The sequence below is a fragment of the Callorhinchus milii genome, unplaced genomic scaffold (genome assembly GCF_018977255.1).
Source record: "Callorhinchus milii isolate IMCB2004 unplaced genomic scaffold, IMCB_Cmil_1.0 Scaffold3, whole genome shotgun sequence".
NCBI classification, from domain to species: domain Eukaryota; kingdom Metazoa; phylum Chordata; class Chondrichthyes; order Chimaeriformes; family Callorhinchidae; genus Callorhinchus; species Callorhinchus milii.
Window position 1 is genome coordinate 93,425,797 of NW_024704744.1, and position 10,955 is coordinate 93,436,751.

Below are 10,955 nucleotides of genomic sequence, written 5' to 3' on the forward strand. Positions count from 1 at the left end.
ATCATACTTCACATATACCAATGATTTTCCAAATGGTTGTCAGGAATAAAATGTTTTTTTTTCCAAAAAAAAATCTATTTCACCCTTCCTCACCTTTGGTTTATAATCTTGTGAGGTGGCCTTTAGTTAATTCCTGTCTAAATGTAAATCCGGGCGATTTCTGCCAATTTCGAATCCTAGAATGATATAATTTTACAGCAGTGGCTCTATGTAAGAGTTATTTTCGTGGCCCATTTCCCTGCATTAGATTCATAGCAGATACAGCTCGGAAACAGCCATTTGGCCTATCCTGCCCGGCTCGTGTTCATACTCCACGTGAGTGCCCTTTTCTCTCATTCCCTTCAATACTTTTCCTTTTCAAATATTGTATTAGTCTAATTCCCTTTTAAAAACTATTACGGATTCTGCTTCAACCATTGCTTTATTCCGTGTCCTAATTGCCCTCCAGGTGTAAAAATATTTTTAAAAATCCTAAAATATATCAAATGCAATTATTATTATTATAAAATGTTCCTTAATTTTTTTCTAATAATTATCTTAAAATTCTCAAGTGATTCCCCTTTAACAGTGGAAATAGCTACTAACCCTATTCCCTCATGAGAGTGTCAGATTGTCCACTAACTCAGCTGTGGCGTATATGACACTCTGACTTAAATGCAGAGCTGGGTTTCAAACCCAGGACCTACTTACATGGGGAGACCTGTTTTTTTTTCTTCAGGGATCAATGGGAGGACAAGATTTTGCTGCGTGGGGGATAAGATCTGTCACAATCTATTATTTTAAAGATAGCATAGTACCTGAAGCAATGTTACAGCATCACTATGGACACTGCAGGTGGTCCTTGAGAGAAAATAATCTCATTCCAGAGGATTGCCATCCCAGAGCCACTCACTTTCAATTACTGACTGTGTCCAGCAAAATTGACGATGGCATCTGCATGAGGCAGGGAATCATTATCACAAAATCACGAAAGAGGTTTGGGTGAAGAAGGCACTTTGCCCATCTCATCCATTCCACCCTCCAGCCTTCCCATAGTGGAGTTATTTTAGCAATTGGAGAAGGAATGGGTTTAATATATTGAAAGTTAACTAAATGAATGACAAGCTATTGAAATAGCCCCATGGGGACTCAGAGATAGTTTGGAGATGTCAGGGTCTACTTTTAATTTAACTCCTTGATAGCTTTATGGCAAGCACGATGAGGAATGTTTAATATTTTCTGAAATAACATCTAGTTGTAGTTTGTAAAATCATTTTGACTTGCAATTTAAGTTTGCTCAGGTTTGCGCAATATTTTTAAACGCAGTCTTAATTTGGAATCTGGTTTGCTGCAAATTACGACTGAATTTAAGAATTTTTCATAATTATAGGTGATCTTGTATTTTAGCACCAACATATAACACTCCTCACTCAGGATCTCAGGATAGCGTCTCAGAGCGCTTGACAGTGGGGGGGGGGGGGGGGGGTAAGGGGAAGGTGACCGTAGGCACGGTCGAAGAGGAAGGTCTTCAAGCGTGACCTGAAGATGGTCATTTTAAGACACAATTACCTCAATTAATTTCAAACCTCTGTTTTCTCAAGTCTTACATTACATTTTCTGGCACTTCACACTCACAAGGATGATTGTTTTGTGCTTTTAACTCGAAATATCTGCCAGACCTTTGTTCTTATTTGCTGATGATGAGCTTGACTGACTGACAGGAGAGTTTAATCCTATCTTCCCATTCAGTGCCCATGAAATTCCCGTAGAGGGGATGGGATAACCTTTGAAAAACATACTTTCTCACCCGGACCAATTTGGAAAAAAAAATAAAGCTTGTGCATATAAAATCTATACGCAGTATATATATTAAAATATGCTTTTCATTTCATCTTAGCTGTTTCATTATGCCTTGCACATCATATTTTTGTAGGTCATCTCATTAAAGGATTACTTTGCAGAGCTATTATGAATTCAGATAAGCTGGGTTTGTCCTGCCCTGGTTCTTGGCAAACAAGACGCAAGAGTAACAGGGGCTTGGGCGCTGATGGTATCAGTCTTTCTGCAGCCCCTGACCAACAACACAGAGTTCAGGGTGGGAGGTTGATCTGTTCGACCCTCTCAAATCAGAAGTGTATTGACTCTTCCAAACATCGCCTTCATTTGATGAATTCTCGTCAAAGCTGTTGAGAAAGAGAAAGAGAGAGAGGAATGTAGTTCGCTGGGATTAGAAACAGATAATGGCATCACAAATCCCACTGGAGTGAATTAACTACTTCACCACCGACTGTTGTGTGGAGTACTGTAGTAGTGCGGAGACTTCAGATTGATCAATCACCTCACGACTGACTGTTTGTGGGATATTGCTGTGTGCAAATCGTCTGCTGCGTTTGCCAACAAATACAAAGTCACTGCCCTTGACAGCAAATAATAATAATAATCCTTGCATTCGATATAGCACCTTATTGCGTCTTCGAGACGTCTCAAAGCGCTTCACAGGATATACTGTAAAGTGAATTGACTGTATTTTGTAGGTGAAACGCGACAGTCAATTGTGCACAGCAGCGTCCCACAAACAGCCAAACAAAATGACCTGTGAAATGTTTTGATTTTACGGATACTGCATCAAGTGTGAAGATTATTGTCAGAAGGACAGCACTGTCCACACTTCGGCTCAGTACTGCACTGAAGTGTCACCCTGAACTATGAGCACAAGTCCTGATGTAGCGATTGACCCTACAAATGTCTGAGCTAGAGGGAAGTTTGCTACCAACTGAGCTATGGCTGACACATGTTCACTGCCTATGCTGCCAATGTAGTGCTGCTTTGGAGTGAAATGTGGTTAATGTTGTGATGTGACTCAGTACACAGTGAGATTAACAGAGACTAACATTGCACAAAGCACCCTTCGGCCAGTGCTGAGGGGAACTGTTCATCTTAGCCTGAATCGCATTCAAACCCAGGGCCCAGAAACTGAAGGGGAAGCATGCTAACTAACGTATGATAGGGGGGGCAGCAAGTCAAAGAAGGAGTAAAAAGACAAGCTGTGTGATAGGCATCGTTAGTAATAATCTAAACGTAAATGGGTAAATTGTTCATACTAAATACAAACTTGGAGGGCCCAGATAGTATGCTCCTATATTGGTAATAACAGTCTTTTTTGCCACGTGCAGAAACCCATCATTGTACTCAAGTGTATCCAAACCATATGTGCATGTCACCTGTAAATGGAAAATGCCTGCAATGGATTGCAGTGTGTTGGAGTGTCACTCGAGTTTAACAAAAAAACCAAATAGCTTGCCATCGCAAACACTGCCTGGCAAGCGTCCTGCTCTTTGTCCAGATAGGATCAGGATTTGTCTTGAAAAACTAATAGGAGCCGAATCCGGGAAGAATCCCTGCCCCAGTCTGAATTCTCAGTGTGAAGAGGGTCTGTCCCTCCAAGTCCAAGCTGGCTGGTCTGTCATCAGCCGTACCTTGAGTATTATGGGCCCCTGCCTGGCTCAGGGAACTGAACTACTAAGACTGACATAGAGGATTGACTCAATACCCACCGACCTCCACCCTAAGCAGGTAGTCACCACATTAGTTGGTTGCAATTGTCTTCCTGTGTCTACTAAAATACCAATGCCACTGCACCAATGCTTTTGTGCAGCATGCTCCTAATGCACTTCCTCTGCAGCTGTTCCCCTTCAAATAAAACTCCAAACTTAAGCTCTGAACTAGCGTTACCATCTGCCCTTCTGCAGGCACTTTATAAATACCATCCAAGGCAGCCCTACTTAATATTTTTAGCACGCTTTGCTTCTCTGTGTTTGCAAGGCCAATTCAGGGGAGCAATATGTGGCGATGTGATAATTACCACATCACACGTGATTTTTTTCATCCATATAATCTTAATACAATATACATAATATAATAAACTACTGGAAATCAATGCGTTCTGTAAAAAGGGTTGAAACACAGTGGGTTGCATCTCTCCTATAGTAACATAGCTTGAAGACAGGCACCAACATCAAAATTGCACTCTGAACAATTTGCCAGCTGAAATTATTTCATTGAAGCTGCTTTAACAAGATCATTTCCAGTAAGAGCATGGTGCAGTTTGATGTTGTCCAGCATCTAACAGGACACTGATTTGTAAACTACAGGATATGGGAAAACAGCAAATAAATGGGACTGAAAGGATTGTTCTTAAAAGAGCCAGCACAGGTACGATAGGCTCAATGACCGTCTGCTGTGTTGTATATTTGTATGGTTCTTTGATACAATACAATAATACTGTAGCACAAAACTGTGTGCCTCTGTCAGCTCTCCGGCTAAGCTATCTGTTTAATTTTACTCCCCTACCCACACTCCAAATGTTTATAAATGCTTCTTTTTTCAGAGATTAATCTAGATTCTGCTTTGTTTCTGGTAGGGCATTTGTGTCCTCATAACTCTCACAGACTCTATGCATGACACTTCACCCTGGAATATAGTCGATCGGTCAGGCAAGTGGGACAGTGAGTATTATTTTTAAACAATTATGATTTACAACGAGTATCTGGTCGTTAGGAAATAATTCATCAATAGTTGTCACTTAAATCAGTTAGTCTGGGGATTACATGAACTGGAATCTGTATTGAATTGATACAAAAGGAAAACGTCATTGTATAATGTGTTGAAAGGGCATTAATTCACAACACGACAAGAACAATCCCATGCATTTGATACAGTGCATATGGTAGTGTCAACACATCTCAAGGCAGTTGTGCAACGATTGTGTTTGTAGGCAAACACAGTAAAGTCCCACAAACAGCCTTGAGGTGAATAACCACTTTATTTGGAGAGTCGTTGTCCAGGATAACAAGAGGATTGTCCTTCTCTTTTCAAATACTGTCATGGAATCTTTGAAGTCCACCTAAACAGCAGACAATTTAATTTAATATCTCACTTAAGTACAGCATCTCTGACAGTGCTGTGATTCCCTCCCCTACACCCAACTAAGCGTTGCACCTAGACTGTGTGTGAGCTCATGTCCCACCATGAGGTTGGCTCAGAATCATCGCAAGTTCCACACAAGCATCAGAACCTGTCCATGAGACAAACGAAAAGTCTGCAACGAGCAGGTAAAATAAACATCACTGGAGTCAGACACCTTTCTACCAAGAGTACTGCTTCGGCCAGCAAACTCCAGAGAAGTATAGAAATAACAGCACAGATTAGTGAATATTCTGTCCATCAGATCTATACTTGGGCGGCTAGATACCCAACTGAAGCATTGCACTCCAATCAAAGTACTCTAATTCTGCAGGTAACCAAATGTGCATCACATCGATGGACACAAACACAAATTGTCTGAGTGTGTCAGGATGCAGTTCCTGGGGCTTAATGTGATGTACTGTATATCCAGTTTCTTTCTAGAACTTGATATTTGTGAATCCTATTGTGAATTCACATTCTGATCCCATTGTTTCTCTCCAATTTCCATCCCACTAAACTGCAACTGAACGCAGGTTCCTAAGGGTTCTCTAGGCTGCTCTTTACACTCATCAACTTATGAAAAGGCAAGGTAAGTACTATGGCTCCCCATGTCCCGCCCATTGTGTTACTTGCTAATTATTGGCTGGCTTGGATGCAAAATGTTAGTTGATCTGATATTTCTCACTGGTAAAAATTAACATATCACGTCTTGCATTTTTCACCCAGATAAATAATCCTTTCCATGAAACGTTAGACTGAAGAGGTTTCTTCTGCCGGTTCAGGTAGCCATTAAAGATCCCATGACATTATTCAAAACCAGAAGGGAAATTCTCCCACTGGGTCTGAGCTACAATCCTCCAGAGATGCCTGTTTGTGGGACACTGCTGTGCGCAATTGGCTGCCGCGTTCGCCCACAAATATACAGTCAATTCACTTTACAGTGTGTTCTGTGAAGCGCTTTGGGACATCCTCCCGACGTGAAAAGCGCTATATCAAATGCAAGGATTATTATTATTAATATTATTTACAGTATATTCTGTGAAGCCCTTTGTCTCCACAACAAGAACAAATTACATTTGTAAAGTGCATTTCATCTCGGGAGGACATCCCAAGGCACTGGACGGTCAGGGATTTGGACCCAAGCAGGCTGGGTGGGTGGGTGGGGTTGGGATCAGGGAGGGTGGAGGGCAGGGAGGGTAGGGGTAGGAGGGTGACCGAATGGTGGTCAAAGAGGATAAGGCGTGATGAGGTGCTATATCAAATGCAAGGATTATTATTGTAAACACACAATCACATTGAGACGTTTCAACCTCATAGGCACTGTTCCAAATGCAAGGATTCTTATTCCATGTATGAATAATAAATGTGAAGCTGTATTTGTGAAGGATTTATTAATCGCCTCCAAAAACACACAAGTTTATGAGAAGGACACCTGAGGAAGACTTACCCAGTTCTGCAAAGTGTTGGCTCACTCCCAGCAGAAGCCGAGATTGAGACCGGGAGTTGAAGCGGAAATGCAGCCCTGCAATCTGAAGCAAAGTTTCTTTTAACAAAAGGCTGAGGGTAGACACCACTCAATGTGGACCTTCTCTGCTGGTCTCCATACTGCCTGAACATGAAGCTGTTCCTCCACACTGACCTGGAGGTCATAGGGCTACCGTCCCCTAGAATACAGACTTGGGAGTGACCTGTAGCATTCACTGGATCAAAGCAGGTGGGTGGAGAAGATGATTTGGCCTCGAACATGGAATCTGATGATGGGCAAAAGATGGATGAAACATTGGATGCAATTCGCATGGAGGCCTGAGGCTCCTCGCCGACGTTTAAGCTGTGTCGGAATCCTCTATGCAGCATCCTGGGTGAAATGGGGGGAGAGCTGCTGGTGGGATACGGACCTGGGCCCACCTCTCTCCGGCCAGTCGTCGGGCTTGGGAACTTACTGTGTGAAAGGAGGTTCGTCTGCTTCCGCTGCGAAGGTGGGCTGGGGATCTTGCTTTGGGTTGGTGGGCTGGCTTGTTTCTTCTGGGTAGGAGGGCTTGGCATCTTTGCACTGACCGGAGGGCTCATCTGCCTACGGAGGGTGGGCGGGCTAGCCTGCTTGTTACTCATGGACAGAAAGAGATACTTGGGCTGCACGGGTGGGCTGGTCAGTCTATTCTCTGATGGAGGTGAAGATGGAATGTAAGTAAGTGCTTGAAAAGGGCGCCTGGGTTGTGTAGGTGGGCTCTGGAGCTTCCTCTCTGTAGGGGGTGAGGGAAATGTACATCTCATGGTCTGGAAAAGATTCCTGGGCTGTAACGGGGGGCTTGGAAGCTTCCTCTCGGGAGGCGGGGATGGGCTTCTATATCTGCTTGGAGTCGATCTCCGGACAATGATAGGGGTGTCATCACCTCTCATGTCTGAAATGGAAGAGAATTGGATTTGTTTGTCTATAGGGGGTGAGAGAGCTGTGCATCTGTACGCAGAATCCCTTTGACCATTGCCAGTGCTGGCATTTGCCATGGAGTCACAAGAGTTCTGCAATTGGCTCTCTGTAGGTGATAAGAACCCGTTGGTCTCTTTCAGCAGCATTTCTCCCCCATAGTCTCGCTCACTTTCCCTTTTATCTTGGACTTGACTTGTCTGCGCATCTGGAAACTGTATCGTTTCAGATTCCAAATCTTCCATTGAGCTTGAAGCCGTTGTGTTTTTTAGGTTTATGATCTTGTAGGATTGGGGGTAGTGACTGCTCCTCCCGCACAGTCTGCGCTGTGTCTCCATGTGTTCCTGTTGGCTCATGTCCAAGGATGAGTTGCTGAGAGACATCTCTTGCTCTGGTCTTTTCTGCATCCTGAAGGCCCCAACGCGCCTGTTTCTACTTGGCAGAACGTCCACTGAGTTCAGCGACGCCCTCAGCTTCTGCGCCACTAACGTCTTTTTGGGAACAATAAAATTGACCTTTGCAGCTCGCTTGTCTGCTGTTTCTGAGGGGTTTGTCGGTGTGGCTGCTGTGATCCCTGAAGCCCTTGGTACATCCGACAGGCTCTCCAACGAAACATTGGACGGCGGTGGTGGGAAGCTCTCCATCTCCTCTTCGTCCTGTGCAAAGCCCTCTTGACACTCACTGGTTGGCACAGGAGGAAGAAGTGTCTCGCTGGATGAAACTGGTTCCTGCTGATCGCTGAGATCTTCAATGGCAGGAAACACGTGCCTCTGAGATACTCGGTCTCTGGATCCCATAGCAACATGGGGAAGGATAAGAACCCCCAACTGTTTTGCCCGTTTCATTCCAACTGGAGCCTTTGGATTCTCAGATTTGTCGTTGTCGTTCCCTTGGCTGAAAGTATCGATCAGTTTCTTGACTGATTTGTGGTGGGGGTTCTTGGCAGTTTTCCCCCCACTGGTCTTGGGCGTCTGGCTTTCCTTGGCATTGGCTGAGTTGTGTTTCGCGGGCACTGCCTTGACGGGGCTCTTGCGACTTTTCCTGTCTTCCTGTTGCCTGCCATTCCCCTGGTCGTTCTTCTTAAGCAGCACCCGGTCTGGGTTGGGCAGAATGCTAAAGTTTTTATTGAGGGATGCTTTGAGCTTGCTGTTGGGAGTGGCCTGATCTGTGCTCTGCGTGTTGGCTGCAATCCTGGGCCGTGTGGCCTTCTTCTTCTCGGGTATCGCTTTGTTATTCTCTTTCGCTTGGAACATCTTGTCCAGACGTTTGCTGAGATTCTTCTGGGTTCTTTGAAGCTCCAAGAGGGTTGGATCCTCGGCTTTACTTCTCAGTGACTCAGCCGACCTGGACCTCTTCTGTTTGGCGATGGTAGTTTTACAGATATTTGCGGTGCTGGGTCTCACGGGATAGGGTTTGCTCTCTTCATCGGACCATGTGTTGGTCCCGGAAGCGATTGGGACAAACTGGATCCTGCCACTGATAGCATCTTTAAGCTTGATAGTCATCTCTTCGTTCTCTGGGTTATCGATTCTCTTCGGGCCAGACCTCAGGGACCCAATTTCTATTGGGGTTGAACTTGGCCTTCGAGGCACCGTCCCATCGGCAATTGTCTCCGTGTCGCTCTCATTGGTGTCCTCTTCGTCCAACGAGCCAAGGTCCATCGATTCTGCGCCTTTTAGGCTCTCAGCATCCGTAGTTGCGTTGGAGTCAAATGAGTTGCCCATCTTCATCAGCGAAGATCGAGGTGCATTTGAGGCATAGAATATGTCTTTGAATCGCCGTTCAACGGCACAGTCGTGGGACTTTGAGGAGCAGGTCGGTGCATTGGAAACACACGACTGTGTTGGGCAGCCACTCTGATGGGAATGGGTGCACAAAGGGTACGCGTTGACGTCACAACTCACCCGCCTCCCGTACTTGTCCAGTATGCAATATTCCTTGAGGGAATCGTTGTCAGCACCAATGCCGCTGTCCTCGGAGTAAAGGGTCATGTCTGGGGCACTGTGAGAGCGCTGTGTGGCTCGTGCCTCCAAGTGAGCGATCAGCCTCTGGAGCCGGTCGTCCATCTGCTGTTTTGTCTTCAGCTTCTCTTGGAAAATATCCGTGGCCGACTGCAGATAACCACAAGTCTCTTGCAGGGCCCCACCAGTCACCAGAGCCACCGTCCCGTTCACCGCCTGCATCTTGTTGACCGTGTACTGCAAGAGCTGCTGCAGTAGGTCGGGCTGATCCTTCAGAACCCCTTGCTCGGTTGGCCAGGTCAGATTGTCCCCAACCCTCTTGACCAGCTTCTCGCCGCCTATGACTATTTCCTCCAGGGCTTGGTTGACCTCTTCAAAACGAAACGCCAAGAAGCTGACCATCTGCTGGAGGATGAGTTGGGTCTGGGTGGCTTGCTCGGTTAAGGTCAAGATGGTTTCATACTTGGAGAGACTCGGGTTGAGAAAAGCATAGGCCGCCTGGTGGCTTTGAACCAACACATCAGGGAACTCAACCTTGTCTTCGCTCTTGGCTCTGGTCTTGATGTTCTTGGTCTGCTTGACTGACTGAAGCCCCTTTGGCTTCTTGGTTTTCTTGTGCTGTTGTGGGACTGGCTTCCCTTCACGGTTCTGCTGGATCTCCTCTGCCAGCCTCGAGGAATGCGCTTCAACAACCCCTCTCTTCGAAGTTACATACTTTTCCAAAATGATCTGCTCAGATTTAGCTACCTCTGTCTCAGCGGCCAGCTTCTCTGCCTTCTTGCCTTGGTTGTTGAGTTCCAGCTGCCCGGCTGATCCCTGCCGAGGAGACGGATCTGAGCAGCCCAGTGACTTGGAGTCTCCCTCTCTCTTCCCTCTCAGGCCCACTTTGTGACAGATCTCTTCTTCCCCGAGGTTGGACTCACTGTCTGAGGTACAGTTACTGGAACCTTCCTCGAGTGATCGGGTAAAATTCTCACTGGGAATCTCCTCCGGGGGCATCAAAGATTTAGTTTTCTTCAGCGGCTTCAAGGTAGTTCTGGTGATGTGCTGGATTATCCCGCTTTGAGATGGTGTACACCCCATATTATCACTCCTTCCTCCTGTACCTTTGGAAAAACCCTTTTAAAGTAAAGCACCAGAGAGGCTGAGCGCTGTTTTATCCACCTGCCATTGCCAGATGCTTTCCATCAACAATTGTCCTTGACTCAAACCAACCCCTTTTGCTTTCAAAGGCTTCGATGCGCTGAAAACTGTTACACTTCAGAACATCCACTGTCACACCCTCGGAAAGAAAAATTGATTTTGACGCATTTGCTCACTCAAATTTCCACCTATTTTTCCACTCAAAAACGCTGCATTATTTGTTTCCAGTCGCTCGCTCGAAGCTGTGGCAGGCTGTGGATTAAGAGGGTTTATCCACCTCCTTTCTATCTCGACAGATGCCCGAATAGATAAAAAAATATAAGAGCTTAAGCGCATCATCTTAATCAGGCTTTGGCCAGTCACTTCTCCTCTGTGTCCTAAGGGAGGCCACGGTGTGTTAATTAATGGGGCCAATTAAAGTAAAGTGGGTTGTTTCTTGTTGTAGGTACTGAACTCTCTATGTGAGTCGGGATATAAGGGTTGAA

The 10,955-nt window shown here is 45.5% G+C and overlaps 1 protein-coding gene across 1 annotated transcript; it reads right to left on the reverse strand.

Annotated features, from left to right (window-relative positions):
* Nucleotides 1-2,032: 2,032 nt before the first annotated feature.
* Nucleotides 2,033-10,410, reverse strand: pcare1 (photoreceptor cilium actin regulator 1). Its single transcript, XM_007896903.2, has 2 exons — nt 6,392-10,410; nt 2,033-2,162 (listed from the first exon to the last, which is right to left on the reverse strand). The coding sequence occupies exons 1-2, from the start codon at nt 10,408-10,410 to the stop codon at nt 2,033-2,035; spliced, it is 4,149 nt and encodes a 1,382-aa protein (XP_007895094.2).
* Between the last annotated feature and the right edge of the window lie 545 nt (nt 10,411-10,955).